This window comes from Oncorhynchus mykiss, chromosome 27, assembly GCF_057628025.1.
Source record: "Oncorhynchus mykiss isolate SJ-2025 chromosome 27, ASM5762802v1, whole genome shotgun sequence".
Taxonomy (NCBI): Eukaryota; Metazoa; Chordata; class Actinopteri; order Salmoniformes; family Salmonidae; genus Oncorhynchus; species Oncorhynchus mykiss.
Window position 1 is genome coordinate 21,375,139 of NC_143048.1, and position 26,812 is coordinate 21,401,950.

Genomic DNA, 26,812 nt, shown 5'->3' on the forward strand with positions numbered 1-26,812 from the left:
AAAGTCATCCAATCATGCTTCAAATCTTTATCACGCTTCATAACGATTTATTGGCCCGGCTAATTGAAGCTCCTGGATCTCAGTGTTGTTGCTTGATAAATTGATTAAAAAAAAAACAGATGATTAAATCAAATACAGATGATTAAATCAAATACTTTTATGTGTACTGTAAATTAAGTGCTCAAGTAGTGAGTATGAAGGTACTAATTCCATTTTTCACTAGTATTTTTCTGTAATGAATGAAATGGGGTGCCACACTGCACACGCCAGCCAAAGCAGGTGAGAATAAAATGTAGACTCTGGATTATACTTTAGTGCTTTCAGCTAGGAAATCAATACTACTGTAACTACTGTAGGATGTGGACATGTTGATGAGTCATATAGAATGACAAAAACTAAATATTTTAAGATGACAAAAACTGAATATTTTATGAGAGTTGTAGGATGACAGAACAGGATATTATATTCGCTAGTTGCCTAATAAATCAGAGCAACTGTAAGGCGTGATGACACTCATAGTTTGCACACAGCCACTGTCTGGCTCTGGAGGTCTTTAACCAATGGCAGACAATGACATTATTGACATTACTGTATACTGTAGTCTCTGTCCCAATATCCACAATTGAATCATACTACTTAGAATGAAATCATTGAATCAAAGACAGACTGGCTTGCATTTGTAAGTGTGTGCTAATATATAAAGTGAACCAAACCTTAATGCTATGGTTATCAATCAATCTGGTTGTCTCATACATTTATTTAGAATGTTTTATGGCAGAGAATCTGTATTTATTTCATCAGTTCTTACACACTAAACACATCCCATTTATAACTGTAAGATGGATGTTAAAATCTGAATTTGCATGACATTTCTTGTGGTAGAGACTCTTGAAATGTAATATGGCATTGAAATTAAATGACATCCTTCATCATGGTTTATGGTGTTAACATTTGCTTTAAGGTCACCGTAGTACATGTTGTTTTGACGGGAGAGTCCTCCATGTTAGCATTGCCTGCTCTTTGGAGAGATGGTTCAACTTTTCACTCACTGCTGTACTCCATCAGTGCTGGATCCGGCGAGAAGAAGGAAGTCTGTATGGGAGAATCTCAATTGGTTTTGCTCACCTCCTCTCCTCCATCCTCCATCCCCTCCTCGCCTCTTTTTGAAAAAGGTCAAAGGTAATCGAGTTGTGAACGCAAGGACAGGAAACTTGGAGAAAGAAATGTGTGTTGTATGAAGTGACTACCCACATGAAAAAATACTATAGTGTATACTATGGTAGGAATACTATAGTATGTACTGTAGTGTTTTTGCAGACTTTAGTGTAGTATTCACTGTATTGAAGTCCTTTTTTAAAAAGTAGGTAAAAACAGAGCAGTATATACTATAGTAATTACTGTAGTATTTACTGTATTGAAGTCCACAAGAACATTACAGGGAATACTGTAGTATCTACTGTAGTATACTGTAGTATTTACAGTTTACTATAGTATAAATACTGTCGTAAAAACATAGTATATACTATAGTTATTACTGTAGTGTTTTTGCAGACTGGAGTATACTGTAGTATTTACTATAGTGTTTTTGAGGGACGTTACTGTAGTATTTACTAAAGTGTTTTTGTTTATTTATGTTTGACATAGAAATGCGGGGCTTTCTCCTTGAGGAAACCTAATGAAGAAATAATAAAAGAGCAGATTTTCCATAACCTGTAGGTACTGTAGGTAGGACTGCGTTCTGACAGAAAAATTCAGTGCTTCTGCCTTTTTCTTTAGCCTGTTAAGAAACACAATATATCAGCTATACTTGGCATGTAGGTTTCTTACTTTGTGGCACATATTGGGACATGGGGAGGGGAATGGGCAGGTTATATGCTAATTAAATACTGTAGTATTTAAGAAACACAATATATCATCTATACTTGGCATGTAGGTTTCTTACTTTGTGGCACATATTGGGACATGGGGAGGGGAATGGGCAGGTTATATGCTAATTAAATACTGTAGTATTTACTATAATTAAAATAAAATACTTTTTTTAAGACTGTAGTGTTTTTGTGGACATTTCTGTAGTATTTACCACAGTTTTTCTTTGAGGATAATACTGCAGTGTTTACTATAGTCTACAGTATACTACAACATTCTATAGTAAATACAACACGTGCTCAAGGGATACTACAGTGTGTAGTATAGTATTCTACAGTGTACTACAGTTTACTACATAATTCTATAGTAAGTACTGTATTATTCCTTTTGCAAACTGTTGTATTGTTTTATGTGGGTTTCCTTCTCCACTCACGTGTCATCAGGTAAATTATTTTTTATTGTTTTATTTTATTTTACCTTTATTTAACCAGGTAGGCTAGTTGAGAACAAGTTCTCATTTACAACTGCGACCTGTCCAAGATAAAGCAGTGCGACAAACAGCAACACAGAGTTACACATGGAATAAACAAACATACAGTCAATAACACAATAGAAAAAAAGTATATATACAGTGTGTGCAAATGAGGTAAGATAAGGGAGGTAAGGCAATAAATAGGCCATAGTGGCAAAATAATTACAATTTAGCAATCAACACTGAAGTGATAGATGTGCAGAAGATGAATGTGCAAGTAGAGATACTGGGGTGCAAAGTAGCAAATTAAATAAATATCAGTATGGGGATGAGGTAGTTGGATGGGCTATGTACAGGTGCAGTGATGTGTGAGCTGTTCTGACCGCTGGTGCTTAAAGTTAGTGAGGGAGATATGAGTCTCCAGCTTCAGTGATTTTTGCAATTTGTTCCAGTCATTGGCAGCAGAGAACTGGAAGGAAAGGCGGCCAAAGGAGGAATTGGATTTGGGGGTGACCAGTGAAATATACCTGCTGGAGAGCGTGCTACAGGTGGGTGCTGCTATGGTGACCAGTGAGCTGAGATAAGGCGGGGATTTACCTAGCAAAGACTTATAGATGACCTGGAGCCAGTGGGTTTGGCGACGAATATGCAGCGAGGGCCAGCCAACGAGAGCATACAGGTCGCAGTGGTGGGTAGTATATGGGGCTTTGGTGACAAAGCGGATGGCACTGTGATAGACTACATCCAGTTTGCTGAGTAGAGTGTTGGAGGCTATTTTGTAAATGACATCACCGAAGTCAAGGATCGGCAGAATAGTCAGTTTTACGAGGGCATGTTTAGCAGCATGAGTGATTGATGCTTTGTTGCGAAATAGGAAGCCTATTCTAGATTTAATTTTGGATTAGAGATGCTTAATGTGAGTCTGGAAGGAGAGTTTACAGTCTATCCAAACACCTAGGTATTTGTAGTTGTCCACATATTCTAAGTCAGAACCGTCCAGAGTAGTGATGCTGGATGGGCGGGAAGGTGCGGGCAGCGATCGGTTGACGAGCATGCATTTAGTTTTACATGCATTGAAGAGCAGTTGGAGGCCACGGAAGGAGAGTTCTATGGCATTGAAGCTCGTCTGGAGGTTAGTTAACACAGTGTCCAAAGAAGGGCCAGAAGTATACAGAATGGTGTCGTCTGCGTAGAGGTGGATCAGAGAATCACCAGCAGCAAGAGCGACATCAATGATGTATACAGAGAAAAGACTTGGCCCAAGAATTGAACCCTGTGGCACCCCCATAGAGACTGCCAGAGGTCCGGACAACAGGCCCTCTGATTTGACACACTGAACTCTGTCTGAGAAGTAGTTGGTGAACCAGGCGAGGCAGTCATTAGAGAAACCAAGGCTGCTGAGCCTGCCGATAAGAATGTGGTGATTGACAGAGTCAAAAGCCTTGGCCAGGTCGATGAATACAGCTGCACAGTATTGTCTCTTATCGATGGCGGTTATGATATCGTTTAGGACCTTGAGCGTGGCTGAGGTGCACCCATGACCAGCTCGGAAACCAGATTGCATAGCGGAGAAGGTAGGGTGGGATTCGAAATGGTCGGTAATCTGTTTGTTAACTTGGCTTCGAAGGCCTTAGAAAGGCAGGGTAGGATAGATATAGGTCTGTAGCAGTTTGGGTCAAGATTGTCTCCCCCTTTGAAGAGGGGGATGACCGCAGCAGCTTTCCAATCTTTGGATATCTCAGACGATACGAAAGAGAGTTGAACAGGCTAGTAATAGGGGTTGCAACAATTTCGACTGGTCATTTTAGAAAGAGAGCATCATTAAAGAGATTATGTTTACAGGGGTGGAATCCCAAAATAAATGTGTAAAGTTACATAAAAAAAAAACTTTAATAAATTGTTATAGATAAAATGATAAGTAGCATATCATTGTTAAATGTGTGCAACCTCCCTATGAATTAACATCCTGTGGCTCAGAGAGCACTCTAGGAATGCTGGGTAATGCAGTCCTGGACAACAGAGCATGCATATTTAAACGGAGTGCTTTATGTGACGTTTCAGTGGAGATTATTTTAATTTCAGATATGGGAATAGGGCGGGAGCCAAAAGTGGTGATGTAGCGCTCCCCTCCTGTCGAGTCTGTTCCTGTGTAGGCGGTTGTTTTTAGGCCTGGCACAATAACCAACCAGCCCCAGAGAGAGCAGAGAGGAGAGAAGGAAGAGACAATGCCTCCTGTGAGGTTTTGCCATATGCATCAGTTTCATCTTGTGTGTCAGTTCTTTGAAGGTTATGAGGCTCAGATAGGCTGAATAACAGAGACACTGTATCAACGTAGCTGAGAGCTGGGCTGGGTTAGTTCGGGACAGGGGTAGCTTGTCACAGTACTCATAAAATACAATTAAAATTGTGAGAACCAAACCCACTCTCCCCTAATGTATGTGACTCAATTATACTCACATACTCAGTTACTACACGTTTGATTTCATTATCTTCCTTCACCTCCATCCCTCTCTTCCTCTATCATCTGCTCCTCTATCTCTTCTCTATCAATGGCATATACAGTATATTATTATATTATCTATCCTCTCATCTTATCTCAGCTTATCTTCCCTCTCCCTGTTGTGGTAGAGGTAATGACTAACACCAGGCATATTCTAGATCCACTAAACCCTAGTAATGAGGGAGGCGAGCCCCAGCCAACCAGCTCCTTTCCCCCCAGGCAGCCCTCTTCTACTGGGGTTAATGGAACTAATCTCCCCTTGATGAATCATACAGCAGTAATAGCCTATTGAGAGCTGACGCCATGCCCGCAGGTTATCTGTCTGTTTCCTTACCTCCTTCACCCTTGGCTTGCTTTTTTAGATAATTAAGGTCTGGTGTCCTTTGTGAATGAATACACTCTGTGACAAAGGCATTGTGTCAGTAAGATCTCCTGGCTGCAAAGTGAAAGTGAATGGAATTGGTATTTAATTGGGCTCTGGAAATGGAGCATGTTGAATGCTTCTTGTAATGTTTATCGATGGCTCCCTGTCAGGTTTCCTCACATTAGTTAATACCTAGTGAGATCCAAGTCTTTTTTATCTGAGGCTGCTTGATAATCACAGCTATGCCTGTGCTGTGCAGTCCACAGGTGTTCTAAGAAGACGGAACATAACCGTGTTTGTGACTATGTTAGTGTTAGGCCGGGATTCAATACAATCTGCGCAAGATACGCGTTATAGCCTGCTTGACATTTAAAGAGAATTTCTGATTGAGCCAATATGCACAGCAATTACAGTGAATGTGACCTCCGTGAACGTCAGAGAAAATGCCTTTAAAAGCCATATTGTCGTCTGTCCAGTGTGCTGCGCTATGAATTGAATCCCGGCCTTTGTCACTGTCTCACTGTAGTTGTGTTGTCTACTCTTTGTGGTCCAAATAATATGTACTGTTTATATTTGCTGTTGAATAAAATGGTAAAATTAAAAAGTTAGTTTACGATCTCACTGGATTAGGGAAGAGCAAGTCCCAGTCCCACACCACCCATACACTGAGATTATGAAAGTCCCAGTCCCACACCACCCATACACTGAGATTATGAAAGTCCCAGTCCCACACCACCCATACACTGAGATTATGAAAGTCCCAGTCCCAACATCACCCATACACTGAGATTATGAAAGTCCCAGTCCCACACCACCCATACACTGAGATTATGAAGGTCCCAGTCCCACACCACCCTTACACTGAGATTATGAAAGCATGAGTATATTTAGACGTGTGGTTCCTCTAATCAATAACCCAGGGTAGGTTATTGGAGTCATTACACTTGTTTATCAGAGTAAACAGGACTGTATAAAGGTATTGTCTGTCAGCTGTCTAAGAGAAATCACGTGACTAGCGTGAACTTTCTTGACATATTCAGAGAGGGAGAAAGGGAGATCTGCACAGAGGGGAGGCCTGCGATGGCTCATTCTGGTTAATAAATCTGGACACTTTGTAATGTGACAGACTGCTGTCCTCGTCACCTGAAGCCATCTGTCCTTCCTGTCCATTTCCAAACCTCCTGATGTAACTGACTGGATTCAAACTTGGGTCTTCTTTACTACCCTACAGGAACCTTCCTGTCATTCTGGAGTTGTTGCCCTAATAGCCCTATTACGGATCATTCTGGACTGCCAATAGTATCTAGTGTTGTATGGGCTTGTCATCATACACTCTGTGCCCCTGGTGGATCATGGACCCATTGTCTTTCTCACACCCTGTATGCCCAATCAGGCACAGTCAACACTTTTAGGGACACACCAGGCACGCACGCACACACACACACAGTCAACACCCTCTGCTGTAGTCTAATTATTGGTCTCCCGAGTGGCGCAGCGGTCTAAAGCACTGCATTTCAGTGCTAGAGGCGTCACTACAGACCCTGGTTCGATTCAAGGCTGTATCATAACTGGCCGTGTTTGGGAGTCCCATAGGGCAGCGCACAATTGGCCCAGAGTTGGCCAAGGTATGCCGTCATTGTAAATAAGAATTTGTTCTTAACTGACTTGCTTAGTTAAATAAAAATGAATTGGTTCAGACCTAGTTAACGCAAGCTAATGTTAAAAAAATGTGTCCATTGAGCTGTGATAATGAAGACGTACATATCTTCTAAAGGAACACGTTTTACTGGGGATATGCTATTTAGAGGCTGACATCGATATTGTTGCTGAGCGGCTATTTTAATTACAGCAACTACCACGTCAACTACCTCATTTCGGACATAAACCTATTGTAACGATCTTCGTCTTCATCGGATGAGGAGTAGGAAGGATTGGACCGAAACGCAGCGTGGTAAGTGTCCATGATTATTTATTAGAACAGAACACGAACATACAAAATAACCAAGTGAATGTAAGAAATGAAAATCGAAACAGTCCTGAAAGGTGAAAACAGGAAACAACCACCCACAAACACCAGGTGGGAAAAGGTTACCTAAGTATGGTTCTCAATCAGAAACAACAATATAGAGCTGCCTCTGATTGGGAACCATACCAGGCCAAACGCATAGAAAAGAAAACATAGAAAAACAACATAGAATGCCCACCCCAACTCACGCCCGACCAAACCAAAATAGAGACAAAGGAACTAAGGTCAGGGCGTGACACCTATGGCTAGAAATAGCAAGCTGTCAGAACAGAATCAATAAACATGAGTCTTCTTCAGGTTGGAGCGTAGAAATAATTTCAGTTGAGATTATAATCTTGCATAATGACTGAAAAGATTGGTTTGAAAGATCAGAAACCTGAATAGTTAGGCTACATACTGTAAGGCTTGTAGAGTTACATCATGACGTCTATTCTTGTGAAGTCAGTCAGTGCTCATTAGGCCTCAACTTTAACATTAACAGACTAAAAGATGTCAAGGCCATTTTCCTATCAGGATCCTCCGTCCATCACAAGCTGTTAGGGAATAGCAAATAAGTCTGACAACACAGCAGACTGGAAAACATACAGTAAATTGAGAAGTCATATAACTAAACTAAACAGAAATGATAAGAAAATATACTATGGAACAGTTATATAAAGAACTATATTAAAAAGCTCAGGAGTAACTTAAGTGAAATAATTGCAAATATTTGTTTTCTGATTTACTAATGACCTTCCAATCACCTTGAATAAACCCTGTGTGGCTATGCATTCTGATGACGCAACCGTGTACATACCACAGTAAAATAAACAACTGGCACCATTAGCATAGAGCTTCAGTCAGTTTTAGAATGAGTAACTACTAATAGGCTGGTGCTAAATATCTCAAAAACGAAAAGCATTCGCTCAACCCTAAACCTCATCTAGATCTATTATTGAATAATGAGCAAGTTGAGGAGACTAAACTGTTGGGTGTAACCCTAGTTAGTGAGCTGTCGTTATCAAAACATATAGACTCAATGGTTGCTAAAATGGGAAGAGATTTGTCCATGATAAGCCGTTGCTCTACTTTCTTGACATCTCAGACGACCAGACAGGTCCTACAGGCCCTAGTTTTGTTGCACTCGGATTACTGCCCAGTTGTATGGTTACGTGCGGCAAAGACGGACATGGGTAAATTGCAGTTGGCCAAGAACAGTTCAGCACATATTGCATTTAGATGTACACGGGGGGCAAATGTCAGTAACATGCAGGTGATCTCTCTTGGCTCAAAGTTGAGGAGAGATTGACTGCATCACTTTTGGTCTTTGTGCGAGGTGTTGAAGGTACCAAACTGCCTGTTCAGTTTAGTACCTGTTCCTGGAGCCCAGGAAGAGTAGCCGTTGCCTTGGCAGCGTCTAATTGGGAAAAATACCAAAATACTACTAAACCTTAAAGATGGGCAGCACATCCTTCCGACATCCATATTAACATTTTACTGAGTTATAAAACAACGTTATTTTTGTAACAGGTGTTGTCATAACACTTTGGAGAAGCAGCTCACAGGGTTCCTATATTTCCAGTTCTGGTTGGGTAACCGTGGTGATAATGGCACACTGATGGTTGGGTAACCGTTGTGATAATGGAACAGTGATGCAGTGTCCCCTGCTTAATGGGTTCTGGGAATTAGATAAGAAACAGTCTGGCCCTGAGGATTGGAGGCTTTTCTAATGGCTTGGAAATTAGTAATACTTTATTTAAAGCCTACAGGTATAACCCATGTTGATGATGAGTCTTGACTAGACTTTGTTATAACATGTAAGACAAACTTATTTAAGACTATATGTAGTTTCCACCAACCTTTGTTTACATCCCTATGTTTGTATGTTTTCCCAACTAAACAACTGCCAAACCCCTGTTGGCCTACTTAGGGTCCCAAGCCACCCTATCTGCCTGTGATGATGAGAATGCACTGCGTTCAGGCAGCCACCTCTCACCTCAGGTGTTCATATTTGAGATGTAACTGCTTTGCATTTGTCACGAACCGGCTCAAAGCCCGTAACAAAGGGAGACAACGTGGAGATAAGGCTTAACAAAATATATATTTATTAACTAAAGCAACTAAAGAAAATATACAATGGTGTGTGTAATCAGTAGTGTAAGTGAGTGTTTTGCATGCATGAATGTGATAATGCAGGTTGTTGAAAGGGACCAAAGCAAACAAACGGCCACCAAGAACCACAACACAATCTAAAAAGGTGTCTGCATGGAGAGAGTCTCCTCCATGAATGTGGAAGAGGTCTATTTATCCTGGGACACACCTGGCCCAGGTGTTTCCCATGTAGCTGACGACCCTCCCAACTCCGCCCACCGGCATCCTAATAAGGAAACAAGAACAAAGAGAGAATACGGCAGACAGAGTGGGAGGGTCTTCACACATTCCTGCCAGTGTCTATGTCCCAGCATAAATATAGAGCAGAGAGAAACCATCACCAAGGTAATGCAGGGAGTACCAGAACAGTCACTGTGACAGAGCTAATGCTGCTACCTGAAAACACTGGGACTGGCCAGTAGACAAATAAAGAAACAGAAGAACTCAGGGGCTGAAGAATTCAAATGTACAGCTTCCATATTTGCTCTCACTCAAACACCTACAGTTTGAAGGTTAGAGATAACATTGCCATGGTGGGGAAACAGGAGGCAGGTCGAGCAAACATTTTGATGGAAGAATATGGAAAAGATAGTTGTGTTTGGTGAAAGAATGGGAGAATATTCCCCATTATAAACTGGGTGGTTCGAGCCCTGAATGCTGAATGGCTGACAGCATGTATGTCAGACCACGGGTATGACAAAGCTTTTATTTTTACTGCTCTAATTAAGTTGGTAACCAATTTATCGCAATAAAGCACCTCGGGGGTTTATGGTATATGGCCAATTAAACACGGCTAAGGGCTGTGTCCAGGCACTCTGCAATGCGTTGTGCGTAAGAACAGCCCTTAGCCGTGGTATATTGGCCATATACCACACCCCCTCATGAGATATTGCTTAATTATATGCTGCTACTTCATTTATGGTTCTTCCTGTGCCTTGCATAAGGTAGAAGCAGTACACATGGGGGTGTGAGGTGAACTTCACTCTGTCTAGTCTGGCTGTATTGAACCTGTGGTGTTCAGACCAGCAGGAGAAATCAGATTGTGTCACAAATTGCCTTTAAGTGGACTGATGTGCAAGGTGGTCAGAGTACATCGATAAGCCTCTGCACTGTGACTGACACAGCCTCTCTGCTTCAGACAGTGGATTCAGTTGAAGAGTGCCAATATACAGTATTTTCACTGGCCACACTGCATAGAACCCCATCCCCATCCCCCTTTCTCTCTTGTTCTTCCTTCCTTGTAACCACTCACCCCCTAACTGTCACTCACTCTGCCAGGTGGTGTATAAATATACTGAGAGAGAAAGAGAGTCATCATTAGCACAAACAAATCTGGGACCAGTCCTAGCAAAACAAAGCCAGTGAGAGAGCTCTCCTTTTAGTGTGGCAGAGTGTAGCCAAGTGGATCTGCCCGCGGACACGCACACAAATCAAATCATATTTTATTCGTCACATGCTTCGTCATCAACAGGTGTAGAATAATAGTGAAATGTTTACTTACGGGCCCTTCCCAACAATGCAGAGAGAAATAAAATAGAATCATTGAAAAGTAATAACATGTAATAATAAATACACAATGAGTAAAGATAACTTGGTTCTATACACGGGGTACCAGTACTGAGTCGATGTGCAGGGGTACGAGGTAATTGAGGTAGATTTGTACATATGACTAGGAATAAAGTGACTAGTCAACAGGACAGATAATGAAAAGTAGCAGTAGCATATGTGATGAGTTTTAAAAAAGTGCAAAAAGTGCAGAATGCAGATAGTCTGGGTAGATATTTGGTTAACTATTTAGCAGTCTTGTAGCTTGGGGATAGAAGCTTTTCAGGGTCCTGTTGGTTCCAGACATGGTGCATCGGTGTGGTAGCAGAGAGAACAGTCTATGACTTGGGTGGCTGGAGTCTGACAATTCTTTGACGCACACACCATTAGTCTATCAACCCAGTGGGATAGGAGAGAGGAGGATAGGAGAGAGGAGGATAGGAGACAAGCAGGGTCTTTCTGTGCCACTTCTATAACAGCTGTTTCAGACTGGTGCTGCTCATGAATGGTAAAATGGACTTAATACAACTCGTGTTTTCCAAATGCAGTATTTTGGAACAGGTGGATTGAAACACTGCCTGCGTGACTGGCTGTGTGACATACATGATTGGGAGTGTGAAATAGGGTATTTGAAACTGTCACGCTCTTTCTGTCAATTGGTTTAAAGGTTTGAGAGCTCCACTTCCCTTACAAAGGTGTTGTTGTCGCATGCTCCTCATACTAATATGTTACTAATACCTCAGCAATGTCATCACTTTATATACTAGCACACGCTTAGAAATGCAAGCCCAATACATTGAATCAGTCTAAGATTCAAAGATTAAATTCTAAGTTGTATGATTGTTTGGCTATTAGGACAGATACTACAGTATAATGTATCATTGTCTGTGATTAGTTAAAGACCTCCAGAGCCAGACAGTGGCTGATTTATTAGGCAACTAGCGAATGTAATATCCTGTTCTGTCATCCTACACTGTAAAATATATATGTTAATTTAACGTACAATTGTTAGGCAACCAGCTGCAATAGGATTGTGACTTTACTCAGCATTTGGGCATATAGCTGAACCATCTAGAAGGAAAAGAAAGGCACACCTATTTAGGCGAGGTGCTGGCTAGCGGAGTAGAAAACTTGAAAATAAAAGAGAGCCGCACACTCTAGGAGGTCAGATGCAAAAATGTAATTACCAACGTTTTGACAGTCAAGCTGTCTTCATCAGGGTATAATCACAAACACAAATGACTTGTTTTTGTAGTGTCAAAAGACACAGGTGTCTGTAATCATGGCCAAGAGTGGCCTAATATCATTGGTTAATTATCAAATATTAAAATGGCATACAAAGAACAGCATACAAACAACAAATGGATAGCATACGATCATAAATTAATTTGACTACACAAGCTTACAAACAATTACAATGGCAAAGTCACAATAATCACAAGAATGGCTTCAGATAAAAGTCTACATTGAGACCGAAGGGCGCAAGGGTCTTTAAGTTAAAGATCCAGGCAGCCTCTCGTTTTAACAATAAATTATCAAGGTCACCCCCTCTCCTAGGGAGGGTGACATGTTCGATGCCAATATAACGGTGAGACGAAATCGAGTGGCCTGCCTCCAAGAAGTGGGCCGCAACTGGATAAGTAAAGTTTTTACACCTGATGGTGCTACGATGCTCTGAGATATGAACTTTTACTTCGCGCTTTGTTTTACCAACATCATTTTTACCACAAGGACATGTTATAAGATAAATAACTGCCTTAGTGGAGCACGTAATAACACCTTTGATTGGGATCGATTTCCCTGTTTGTGGGTGTTTGAAGGGTCTACATTTATAAGTGCCATTGCATTGAGCACAGCCATTACATTTGTAATTTCCATCCAGTAGGGGCGCAAATAGACGTTGTTCAGGAATATCTTGGGGTGGTAAATCAGAGTGTACCAATTGGTCTCTGAGATTTCTGCCCCGCGAGAATACGACCAAGGGAAGGTCCGAAAACACATTACCGAGACTATCACCGGATTTTAGAATGTGCCAATGTTTGTGAACAATTCCCTTCATTTGTTCAGAACGCTTTGAATAGCGGGTAGTTAGAACACAAGAATGGTCTTTTTGCGAGACTGACCTTGAAAAACGTCATGTCCATTTTGTTTAGAATTTTCCCAACGGCAATATTAATCTGATCATTTTTGTAGCCCCTCTCCTTGAACTTTCTTTGCGTCTCAGCCATATTTCTGTCGAAATCTGATCAAATTCCTTTGATTCGACAGAATGGCTGTAGGGTAAACTATTTTTCAAGGGAAGTGGGTGACAACTATCAGCCCTCAACAAACTGTTACGATCAGTAGGCTTCCTGTAAAGATCAGTGTATAGAACATTATCTTCACACAAGATCAGAAGATCAAGAAAACTGATTTAACGTGTATCAGATTGCATAGTAAATCTCAGATGATCAGAACAGGAGTTAAGAAAAGCATGGAATGCCTGGATCTGTTTTGCATCACCCATACATAGAACAAAAATATCATCAATATACCGTTTCCAAATAATGATGTTAGGCAAGAAAACATTTTTGAGAGGATTGAAAATAGACTGTTTCTCCATGTAACCCACATACAAATGGCATAGTTAGGAGCCATGTTGGATCCCATAGCAGTACCTTTCGTCTGAATAAAGAAATCATTTAGAAACATGAAATAGTTATGTGTGAGTACTATTTCAGCCAATGTTACAATGCATGCACTGGAAGGTAGTTCATTAGGGTCACGTTGCAGAAGAAAATGTTCCATAGCTTCAATTACCACCCTCGTGTGGAATATTTGTGTATAACGACTCAACATCAAAAGTTACTAACAAGGTATTCTCAGGGAGAGGATCAAGAGATTCAATGATAGAGATCATACTGCTGGTGTCCTTTGCAAAGGAGGGGAGCTGTTCTGCGAGTGGTCTAATAAAAAAGTCAACAAAAGTAGATAAAACAAGTTATATTAAGTGGCTAGCTAACAATTATTCTTATTTCCCTCACTGGCTTTCCTTCATTTCAAACGTGAGCTTGTTTGAGGTGTCAGGCTTGACGACAGTTGATTGGTTGCCCAAAATTCTGGGGCTGCATCCTGCACTGAGACTTAGGGAAGATAGTAGGGTAGGGAAGATTCATTATTGAGACTACCTAAATACCTAAACTGGAACAGCCATCTCAGCAACAGATGCAATAAAACCAGCTACTAAGAGATTGGATTAGTTTAGAAAAATGTATGTTATTCATGTTTGTGTAGCACAAAATTAATCAACCAATCAAAGTATATGCAAAAACACAGGAATTGAAACAAACCATTCTGAAAAATCTATCTGCAAGAGAGCATGCTGGGAAGTATGATAATGATGGGCATAGTTTTTAGTTGTTTTGAGCAAACATGAATTTGTAATTTTACTCAACAAGCTTGTTCAAATTCAACTGACTTTGAGCAGTGTTTGTTGATTAAAACACACTAACACATTAGCTCAAGTTCTTGTCCTTTTGAAGTCCACTCAACTCACAGAATAACACTGATTAAGCAATTTGTTAAGACGACTTTCAGAAAATATGTTTTTTTCATCCTAGACTATATGAGTCTCATGAAAATTGCCACAGTAGTTACCATAGTGTTTCCTTCCTAGTTGAAAGTGTTAAAGTGTAATCTAGAGTCTAGACATTCATTCTCACCTGCCCTGGCTGGCGTGTGTCGTGTGGCACCCCATTTAATTCTTTACAGAAGAACACTAGTGAAAAATTGAATTAGTACCGTCATACTTCACTACTTGAGCCCTTAATTTGCAGTACACATAAAAGCCTTTGATGTATAACTCTGTCATGCATCATCTCATTTATCTTTCTACTACCACTTCAACCTGCCTATTGATTTTTTTCATAAATTACCAGCTTTGCAAACAAAGCAACAACACTGACATCCAGAAGCTTCAGTTAGCTAGGCCAATAAATCTTTATGAACCAGGATACACATGTGAAGCATGATTGGATGACTATTCATTACCCTACCCTGAGTCTGTGAGATAACAAAATGTTATTGATTTTATGTTGAGAGAGAGAGCGAGAAAGAATTTAGGCTTAGGCAGGAAGTTCATAGAAATATTATCATTGTCTTGGATAATTGTTAATTGTTGTTGAAGTGGTACCCCTTTCCTGCAGTCAAATGACCAAATCACTCTCTAGTGGCCTCATGGGTGGAATGTTATTCATATTGTTTCATAATTAAATCAACATTATTTAAAACAAAATGCCACAAAAATCTGGTTTTGTTATATTTCAGTCCTCTGTGATGTACACTGAGTATGCCAAACATTAGGAACACCCTCCTAATATTAAATTGCACCCCCCCTTCCCAGAACAGCCTCAAAATCATTCTTTAACCCGTCTCCTCCCCTTCATCTACACTAATTGAAGAGGATTTAACAAGTGACATCAATAAATGATAATATCTTTCACCTGGATTCGCCTTGTCAGTCTATTTCATGGAAAGAGCAGGTGTTCTTAATGTTTTGTACACTCAGTATATAAAGTGCAATATTGGTATGAAAACTCAAAAGTTGAATACATTTCAACTCTATATCTGACATGGTACAGGTGTCTCCTTTTTTAATCCCATAACCATGCGTGTGAGGTGTATGCTTTTGTTTCAAAGTAGATTTGTTTAAGACTACCAAGGCACACTAAACTCTGTGTGACCCTGATTTAGCCCACTGCAATAAAAGGTTAAGCAGTTTTAGTCCCACTGTGGGAATAGTAACCTTGTCTGAGGATCTGATTATATGGATAGATTACTGGGTTGCTTGCTATACTCACGTTGTGTTTTTTTTTCAGTCCAACACTTTACTCCATGTAAACTGGTGTATCTGTCAGCACATCCATTGTCTCAGGGCCTTTCTATCTTTTTTCCACTTGAGCTTGATTGCTCTCTACTAAAAAACTAAAATAGCAAACACTCCAGAATTCACTAGAAGTCCAAGCCCAACCCTCTCATAGGACCTATTGTCTCAAAGCAGTTTGTATGATCCTTGGCCAGCATTTAATCACTTTTTGATATGTCTCACATAGCTCCAAACAAACTTAACTGACAACTTTTGTGCAAGTCAAGCATTCAAACTAACTGTGTGAGAAAGTGCCCTAAGAGTCCCATGGCTAAAAAGTGTTTTAGTTACTCGGCTGTGTGGTCTTTGAACGCTGTACGGACCAGTTTGAAACTCCAGGATCTTGTTTCTTTGGAGCAGCTTACAAGTTTGATTGACTCGTCTTACTGATGAATGTGATTGTCATTAAGAGTTCACACAGTGGTATGTAACCCTCTCACCAGGCTTGAATATGACTCTCACAATATTAACTTACATAGAGTATCTCAACAGCATGGGATGTTAGGTGAGAAGGACATCTCCAATAAGAATCCCTATTGTAAACCATCTAGGGTGATGACAAATAGGGTATTAACTTCAGATGGAATGATTATAGTTTTTTTTTGTTGTATAAGGATATACTTTCCCATGCATTAAATTGAATTGAAACAGTAAATGACTCCACCAAGGCAACATACATAAGGTTAAAAATGTGTATTATTACATTTTCAAAGAACCACATCAAAATAAATAAAAAATAATAACCCATGTCCAAATTATTTCAATCTTGCTTAACCTTAAATGACGACACACATAAAGTCCAGAAGCATCCCACCGTTGTGGTTACTCACTAACGTTACTCGTAGATATTCCCTCAGTGAAGTATAACAGTTCCTTGCTGGTTTCCTCACAAGTTCCACAGCAAGCACAGCTATCAATGTAGACAGTACTCTTTAGCTGTAACCAATATCCCATGGGAACATGAACTCGTTTATCTTTCCCAAGCAAATCTCTCTCGGTGTCACACGATGCTATGCTATTTTTTTATTTTTTATTTCACCTTTATTTAACCAGGTAGGCTAGTTGAGAACAAGTTCTCATTTACAACTGGGACCTGGCCAAGATAAAGCATAGCAGTGTGAACAGACAGCAACACAGAGTTGGAGTAAACAATAAACAAGTCAATAACACAGTAGAATTTGTTTACTTTTTTTTAAAAGAGTCTATATACATTGTGTGCAAAAGGCATGAGGAGGTAGGCGAATAATTACAATTTAGCAGATTAACACTGGAGTGATAAATGATCAGATGGTTATGTGCAGGTAGAAATAGTGGTGTGCAAAAGAGCAGAAAAGTTAATAAATAAAAACAGTATGGGGATGAGGTAGGTAAATTGGGTGGGCTATTTACCGATGGACTATGTACAGCTGCAGCGATCGGTTAGCTGCTCAGATAGCAAATGTTTAAAATTGGTGAGGGAGATAAAAGTCTCCAACTTCAACGATTTTTGCAATTCGTTCCAGTCACAAGCAGCAGAGAACTGGAAGGAAAGGCTGCCAAATGAGGTGTTGGCTTTAGGGATGATCAGTGAGATACACCTGCTGGAGCGCGTGCTACGGGTGGGTGTTGCCATCGTGACCAGTGAACTGAGATAAGGCGGAGCTTTACCTAGCATGGACTTGTAGATGACCTGGAGCCAGTGGGTCTGGCGACGAATATGTAGCGAGGGCCAGCCGACTAGAGCATACAGGTCGCAGTGGTGGGTGGTATAAGGTGCTTTAGTAACAAAGCGGATGGCACTGTGATAAACTGCATCCAGTTTGCTGAGTAGAGTATTGGAAGCCATTTTGTAGATGACATCGCCGAAGTCGAGGATCGGTAGGATAGTCAGTTTTACTAGGGTAAGTTTGGCGGCGTTAGTGAAGGAGGCTTTGTTGCCAAATAGAAAGCCGGTTCTAGATTTGATTTTGGATTGGAGATGTTTGATATGAGTCTGGAAGGAGAGTTTACAGTCTAGCCAGACACCTAGGTACTTATAGATGTTCACATATTCTAGGTCGGAACCATCCAGGGTGGTGATGCTAGTCGGGCGTGCGGTTGCAGGCAGCGAACGGTTGAAAAGCATGCATTTGGTTTTACTAGCGTTTAAGAGCAGTTGGAGGCCACGGAAGGAGTGTTGTATGACATTGAAGCTCGTTTGGAGGTTAGATAGCACAGTGTCTAAGGAAGGGCCAGAAGTATACAGAATGGTGTCGTCTGCGTAGAGGTGGATCAGGGAATTGCCCGCAGCAAGAGCAACATCATTGATATATACAGAGAAAAGAATCGGCCCGAGAATTGAACCCTGTGGCACCCCCATAGAGACTGTCAGAGGACCGGACAACATGCCCTCCGATTTGACACACTGAACTCTGTCTGCAAAGTAGTTGGAGAACCAGGCAAGGCAGTCATTAAAAAACTGAGGCTACTGAGTCTGCCGATAAGAATCTGGTGATTGACAGAGTTGAAAGCCTTGGCCAGGTCGATGAAGACGGCTGCACAGTACTGTCTTTTATCGATGGCGGTTATGATATCGTTTAGTACCTTTAGCGTGGCTGAGGTGCACCCGTGACCGGCTTGGAAACCAGATTGCACAGCGGAGAAGGTACGGTGGGATTCGAGATGGTCAGTGATCTGTTTGTTGACTTGACTTTCGAAGACCTTAGATAGGCAGGGCAGGATGGATATAGGTCTGTAACAGTTTGGGTCCAGGGTGTCTCCCACTTTGAAGAGGGGGATGACCGCGGCAGCTTTCCAGTCCTTGGGGATCTCAGATGATATGAAAGAGAGGTTGAACAGGCTGGTAATAGGGGTTGCGACAATTGCGGCGGATAGTTTCAGAAATAGAGGGTCCAGATTGTCAAGCCCAGCTGATTTGTACGGGTCCAGGTTTTGCAGCTCTTTCAGAACATCTGCTATCTGGATTTGGGTAAAGGAGAAGCTGGGGAGGCTTGGGTGAGTAGCTGCAGGGGGTGTGGAACTGTTGGCCGAGGTTGGAGTAGCCAGGAGGAAGGCATGGCCAGCTGTTGAGAAATGCTTGTTGAAGTTTTCGATTATCATGGATTTATCGGTGGTGACCGTGTTACCTAGCCTCAGTGCAGTGGGCAGCTGGGAGGAGGTGCTCTTGTTCTCCATGGACAGCCATGGCTAACCTCAAGGCTGTCAAATACCTCCACGATGAGACGGTAGCTTCAGTCTTCACTAAGTCTTTCTTAACAAAATTATAACAACTCTCTTCTAAAATAAAATCGTATTTCCCTTCAAAACTCGGTAGGTATGGGTTTTGTTCTATTGTTATCGTCTTCTTTTATCATTTTTCTTCACCAACATTATAATGTAATGTCCATCCTTTTCAAAGTCTCTCTCGCTCTTATTTTCCCAGGCCTCCCGTCAACCAGGTCAACTCCCATTGGCCACAACTTAACAAGTGACCTTTGATATGAGTGTGTGTCGACGTCTATAATTAGTTCATGGTGTGGCTATGTCTGTAAATTGTTATGTCGGAGATTTGTCTGAAACTTTGTTCTCTCCTGCCGCTGTCTTGGTTGGACCAGGTCTCTCTTGAAAAATAGATATCTCAATGAGATTACCTGGGTAAAAATTCAATAAAAAAAGGATAAATTATTCTAGTCTTTCACTTTTGTGTCAGCAGCATCAATGTCTGTTTGTGCACTGTTGGCTTTCACTACAAATACATTCTCAATTATAATTGATAGATCTTTGCATATTGTTGAATTGGAAACATCAGATTGATTTTAGGGGATCAAGATATGAATTCTTAATACCACAGACAGCCAGTGTAAGGAGGCAAAAACTGGAGAAATACCTGCAAAGTAAACTTTTAAACTCCTCCAAAACGTTGCCAAGGACTTTGGGAATCTTCCAAGCTTTTGGCATATGGCTCTGGGTGTTATTTCTTGTTATATTGGATTGCTTTGGATAATGGTTAAAAAGCATCAGCCATTCATCAACACCTAAGGTGAGATCAATCACTTTAAGGCTATAACTCTAGTCACTTGCAGTAGCTACTTTCATTAGAGTGAATGTACAGAGGAATGAACTAGAAAACACATGAAGCTAAAATGCAAGCGTTGTATTCTACTAGTCCTGTCTTATTGCTTGGGCCTTCAATCAGACCTTGAAATAGCATTCATTTGAGATTTTTATTTTAGCGTCCCTAGTCTGGATTTCCTGTATTGAAGTATGTTACAGAAATAGTTGCATGATGTGCATCCATCAGACAAAATGTACCTCAGTAGAGTAATCATGACTATTTTACAACAACAAAAAATTCACATTTTGTAAAAACTAAAAAAAATAATAAGAAATGTACAATTGATATGGGAACCTAAATTCCATTCCCCCTGTGTCAATGTAGCAAATTAAAGTGTGTTGTTTGCTTTCCCTCTCTTCAAAACTTTTCCCTCACTACTCTTTTACTCCCTTTTCCTCCCCCCTGCAGTTTGACATGCAGCGTATCACCCTTGAGGAGCTGAAACACATCCTGTTCCACGCCTTCAGAGACCACCTGACCATGAAGGACATCGAGAACATCATCATCAACGAGGAGGAGAGCCTCAACGAGAACTCGGGACACTGTCAGGCAGACTTTGAAGGAAGTGAGTTGAGTAGATTCTGTAGCCTGTGGAGAGAGATGGAGGGTGGACGAGAGAGAGAGATGGAGGGTGGATGTGTGGGAGAGAGAGAGTCTGCTAGCTGTCATCGGTGTGGCAGAGAGTGCTGCACGCCCCTCCACCCGTCAGGATGGATCTGACTCCACCTATCAGGATCCATAACCGTCAGACTCCACCTGCTGATTTATTGATTGAAGGTGTTCATGGTGTAGGAAGTCATTTGGTCACCTGGGCTATGATGAAAAAAGGTGTCATCAGGGAGTTATGAATACCATAGCAGTGGGGAAGGGTGATTAGGTTGATATGAATCTTTATTTTTTGTTTGTTATTGGGTCGTTCCACGAAAAGAATGCCTTTTGCGTCTCTTTGATATTTTAAGTACAAATATTGCACCAATATAGAATTTTAAAAGCCTGCTATATTAATTGAAGTGCCTTTTAATATAGACCACATGGAGAATTCAATAAATCCTATTTTCTTATCTGAATAAAGGCTTCCTAATGTGCCAAAATGCACCATTTTGACATGTCCCTCCATCAGCCCTGTGTCACTTCTAGAAAGATTTCAAACCACTTGATCCAAAAATGTCTCCAAGTTTCACCATCATCGTAAAAATCGAGTTATTTTTTGGCATAGGCATTTTTAAAGACGTTTTATTTATTTAATGTGATTAGTGATTCATTTACATCTGTCCTTTATTTTAAGATCAACCCTGTTAAGTGAATTACACTCATTTTAATATGTTGAAACTATTTATTTTAAAATGTTTTTTCAAAAGAAACATTGAACATCTAATAGTCAAATCATAGTTTAAAAGCAAGTGGTTCTAGTGGTTCTACTCTTTTTGGCCTTTTTCTGGTTTTGTGGTGGAAAACTGAGTGGGTTGAGTATAACACGTCAACCCTGTTACCCCATAGATAGACAGGATAGAAATGTTTTAGCAATTAAATTGTTTTGGTGCAGCTTGCACTCAATTACCACTCACTGTTGCACACAATAAGCTTCCATTCCTTCATTCACAAAGGGATGTATGGCTGATTTAAGATGACATCGTCAACCTGTTACGGTCAACCCTGCTACTTTATTTGGAATTCAATAGGCACTTCCTAAAGTCTATTTTAAAAGTATCCACTTGAGATGGAAAACATGTTTTTATGAAGTTGAACATGTGCTGTTTTTGACAGAATGTTAAAATTAGGTGGAATCAACATATTTTTTTGACCAAGTTACACTTCTCTAAAGGCACTGAATTGTTGGAATGACCCTATTATGTCTGTAGTGAAGATGATACAACCATTGAATGTCAGGAGCAGGAGACCAGTGTTCAGGTGAATCATTACAAAACATAAAATGTAGCATTTCCCCTGAGATCTGAGTCCAACTAGAACCTCCTTCCCCAGTAAGCTGTTGGTTCTGTAGCCTTTCAGGTTAGAGCTAAAATAGACACTCAGAGGTCATTCCCTTATTAATCTCTCTCTGTTGCAGTCTGAGACACACTGCTCCTTGTGAAACTGGAAAGGCTGTGCAATGCAGCAGAGCCGAAATGGCCTTTAAATTTACTGCTGTAAGAGTGGCAACAGACATCAGGGCTGGACATGGATTGTAAGGTGCTTTATCAGAGTATTAAAACCGGAAGGTGAGACTGAGAGATTGCAATGTGTCCTCTGTGCGAATGGGATGTTTCAACTGGGTTTGTGACTGGGAGTTACAGTTAGCACCACTATGGGCTAAATCACGTAGGGGAAGAGAATATCAGGCTCCAAGGTCTAAATGAACAGTACCCGCTATTGACGAACACTTGAATGTGTTCTGACCTATAGAAATAAATACTTGATGTCACTGTAGGGCACAATTGATTGTGTTATCGTAAAATGCTTCATGATACAGGTATGACAAATCTATACATTTTAGCTCATTTTGATTACTAATTTTAACCAAAAAAAACGGTTAAAGTTGACTTTTGTGTAAGTAAAGTGATTTGTTCAGTGCTTTCTGACGTCATAGTTGTAAATAGCTTGTGAGAGTGAGAGAGTGAAATGTAAAGGGAGGCGGGGGCAACCTACACACGACTTTGTACCTGCAGGTCATTGGCCCAGCCCATCTAATTACCACAGTTACCACGGCCCTGTAAACCAGCACCGCTGTTTCCAGGTCACTGATTGGGCAGGGGGAGGGAGAATTGCTGACTAACCATTTCATGTCGGAGGTAGTCTGAACCGGATAATGATATCATGGCCTGAAGTTCAAATCAAATCAAACTGTATTTGTCACATGCACGGAATACAACAAGTGTAGAACTTACCCTGAAATGCTAACTTACAAGCCCTTAATAACCAACAGTGCAGTTCAAGAAGAGTGAAGAAAATATTTACCAAAAGACTAAAGTCAAAAATTATAATAAAAGGTAACACAATAATAATAACAATAACGAGGCTATACACCGGGGGTACCGGTACCGAGTCAGTGTGCGGGGGTACAGGTCAGCCAAGGCAACTTGTACATGTAGGTAGAGGTGAAGTGACTATTCATAGATAATAAACAGCGAGCAGCAGCAGTATACAAAAGAAAGGGGGGTCAATGTAAATAATCTAGTGGCGATTTCATTAATTGTTCAGCAGTCTTATGGCTTTGGTCAAAAGCTGTCAAGGAAGACCCTCGGTCCCAGACCTGGTGCCCCGGCACCGCCTGCCATGCTGCGGCAAGAGAAAACAGTCCATAACTTGGGTGACTGGAGTCTCTGACAATGATATGGGCTTTTCTCTGACACTGCCTATTATATGGATGTTCGGAAGTTTGGATGTTCAGAAGTGCCTTAAGGTGCTACCCTCTGTAGCTCCTTACTGTCAGATGCCGAGCAGTTGCCATACTAGGAGGTGATGCAACCGGTCAGGATGCTCTCGATGCAGCTGTATAACCTTTTGAGGATCTGGGGAAGCATGCCAAATCTTGTCAGTCTCCTGAGGGGGAAAAGGTTTTGTCGTGCCCTCTTCACAACTGTCTTGGTATGTTGGACCATGATAGTTCATTGGAGATGTGGACACCAAGGAACTTGAAACTCTCGATCCACTCCACTACAGCCCCTTCAATGTTAATGGGGGCCTGTTCAGCCTGCCTTTTCCTGTAGTCCACGATCAGCTCCTTTGTCTTCCTTACATTGAGGGAGAGGTTGTTGTCCTTTCACCACACTTTCAAAGCACTTCATGGCTACCGACGTGGCAGTAGGAGCTTACTTGCTCACCTACGGATTCTCAGAAGGCATCCCGATCTGTGGCCCCTTTTCCTGCATCTTTTCTTCAAGTAAATTACGAGGATCTGGGCCTGTTTCAGTGAAAGCAGGATATCCTCCTCGTCGGACTCGTTAAAGGAAAAAGTTTCTTCCAGTCCGCGGTGAGTAATCGCTGTTCTGATGTCCAGAAGTTATTTTCGGTCATAAGAGACGGTAGCAGAAACATTATGTACAAAATCATAAAAAAAAATAAGTTACACAAAACGCAAATAAACTAAGAAAATAGCATAATTTGTTGGGAGAATGTAAAACGCCAGCCATGTTCTTCGGCGCCATCTTTTTTCGTGGGTAAACGGGGCGAGTATCTATGACTTTCAAGCTGTGTGTGTGTGTGTCTGTGTGCGTGTGAATGTGTGCATGCATATTTGTCCAGTTGTACTGTATATTTGTGTCAGTTCTATTTTCATCTCGGGTCCCACTGTGCTGCAGCCACAAACACAAACACATCATCTGACAGAGAGCAGAGCCTCACCTGAAGCATAGGATTGATCTCACCTCTGCTTTCTCTCTGCCAGAGTCACTCTCCCTGCCACTTACTCCTATCATTTCTTTCTTCCATCCCTCCCTCAATCACTTACTCACTTTCTGACACCTAAACTATATGATTCAGAAGAGAGCCTGGTGCAGTTTGTTCAATAGTAATTTCTCACCACATTGCTGAAAATGACTTGGTATTAGGCTTTCTCTTTTTCCCTTTCTTACACAGAGAATGGCAAATGGCAAATGGCAAAAATATGATGTGTAATGTGATGTGCCAGCTGGAAATTAAATGCATCTTTCTCTTTCTGGCTTTCTCTCTCTTTCTCCCTTTCCCCCTTTCTCTCTTCTATTAGTCCATTCTAAAAATAAGAACCGGCAGACGTGCGTGAGGAAGAGTCTGATCTGCGCTTTCGCCATGGCCTTCATCATCAGTGTCATGCTCATCGCAGCCAATCAAATGCTGCGGAACGGCTTGGAGTAGCCACGCCCGGCCACGCCCACTGTGAGCGGAAAAAACAAACCTGCATGTGCATGATGACAGTGGGTGAGGTCATTTCCAGTTTCTTTAGAAGAAAAAAAACTACTTCAAAAATGCCTCACTGATGGTGACTTACAAACAAAGAACACTGACTGATAAATCACCAGATTTTTCTGAGTGAATGACAGTCCGACATCCAACAACACTGAGAAGCCAGCATGAGGAGGCCAGCGAGACCCCTCATAACCCCTTTACTCTGGCAGGGACATTCAAGGGCTGACTTTCGCTTACTCTGCTGTCTCTGTTCCCTAATGCAATAAAAACACAAGTACAGGAGTTCAGTACTCTTCTTCTCTTCCCTTCCCTACCCAGAGTCTTCATATGAAGGTACTTCAGAATGCAATTTTAACTTTTTCCTCAGAAGTCAGAATTCATGGTGGATTGAGACAGGCCCTCAGTGTATCTGTATAAGGCAGCATCCTTGTAGATTGAGACATATCCTCAATTGTATCTGTGTGAGAGAGACTGGAGTTAGGAGTGCCTCCTGCGCTGCAGCCTGATGAGCCTGAAGAGCTATGGGATGCACCGCTGCAATCTGGCTACGCACACACGTACTTATGCATGCACTACCACACGCACGCACGTACACGCACACACACACACACACACACACACACACACACACACACACACACACACACACACACACACACACACACACACACACACACACACACACACACACACACACACACACACACACACACACACACACACACACACACACACACACACACACACACACTGAATTAATTGGCCTGTTATTCTAGTTTCCTGAGGGGAGGTGGAAGCCAGCTCATCATTGGAGCATACAGTAAGGCTTTGGATGCGACAGGCATGATGGTGTCGTCTGCTGTGGGGCTGGTGTTTAAACTGTTCTAGAAGCTTTCATCCGGAGTTAAGGAGTGAAATCGGTTGGTATTCTTGTGGCCAATATTTTCCCAATATGTAAAATTGAAAAATACCTCACTCTTACTTTCTCTGTGGAAGGTTATCCAGTGCTAAACAGAACAGTGTTTGGAAGACCATAGCTGTGAAAAGTCTGGGCTGTAATTTACCTATGATCTAATTCCTCTTGAGGTAGGTAGGTCTGAACTCCTGTATTGTATTGACTCTCATGGTAATATTGAAACCACCTTCAGTTTTGCTGAGGACTGCTTGTAATAGCTACAGTACTGCATGCGATCAAGTCCAACGTCGATATGTAAATATGTATGTAACCCATGTTGTTGTTGTCTAAGTGTATTGGTTGACAGTGTTCTATGTGCATGATTGTTGGTACAGTCTGCTCTAGCAGATTTAGAGGTGGAGGGAAGGAGAGAGCACTGTGAAACCAGATGCTAATGCCTTCAACGTCACAATACACAGGCAGGTAGACACACAGCTCTCTGGTCAAAGCCATAGAACTCAATAGAGATGTACTGAATGAAGAACACTAAACGGTTGTTGTTTTCTGTTATAAATGTGTATTTTTGGTAGGAACAGTCCATCATTTGTGGGTTCCTTCACCCACCCTTTTGCACTGTATATTAAGTACCATCTATCCCCATGAGCAGAGAGGAGAGTAGAATCACAGACTGGTGCCAGAGCCCCATCTAGAGGTTGGCTCCAGAATTCTGATATTTTTTGTAACAATTTATGTGCTCTCCTAACCAGGGTGTTAGTGCAGCCTGCAAACACTTTTTTTCACCTTTATTTAACCAGGTAGGCCAGTTGAGAGCAAGTTCTCATTTACAACTGCGACCTGGCCAAGATAAAAAACAAAGCAGTGCGACACAAACAACAACACAGAGTTACACATGGAATAAACAAGTGTACAGTCAATAACACAATAGAAAAAAAAGAAAGTCTATATACAGTGTGTGCAAATGGCGTGAGGTTAGGCAATAAATAGGCCATAGTAGCGAAGTAATTAAAATTTAGCAAATTAACACTGGAGTGACAGATGTGCAGATGATGATGTGCAAGTAGAAATACTGGTGTGCAAAAGAGCAGAAAAGTAAATAAAAACAAAATGGGGATGAGGTAGGTAGATTGGATGGGCTATTTA

At 41.3% G+C, this 26,812-nt stretch overlaps 1 protein-coding gene across 4 annotated transcripts in view; it reads left to right on the forward strand.

Moving 5' to 3' along the window:
- LOC110507730 (calcium-binding protein 8) overlaps window positions 1–26,609 on the forward strand; it is a 109,863-nt gene extending 83,254 nt beyond the window's left edge. For 2 of the 4 annotated variants that reach the window (XM_090223571.1, XM_021587929.3), the window contains exons 5-6: window positions 20,287–20,443; window positions 24,578–26,609. In XM_090223571.1, coding sequence (XP_090079697.1) covers window positions 20,287–20,443; window positions 24,578–24,705 — 285 coding nt within the window. In that variant the 3' untranslated portion in view covers window positions 24,706–26,609. Of the gene's footprint in view, window positions 1–20,286; window positions 22,297–24,577 lie in introns of those variants that run through there. The other 2 variants (XM_021587930.3, XM_036965480.2) reach the window with 1 other exon arrangement.
- Window positions 26,610–26,812: the final 203 nt, after the last annotated feature.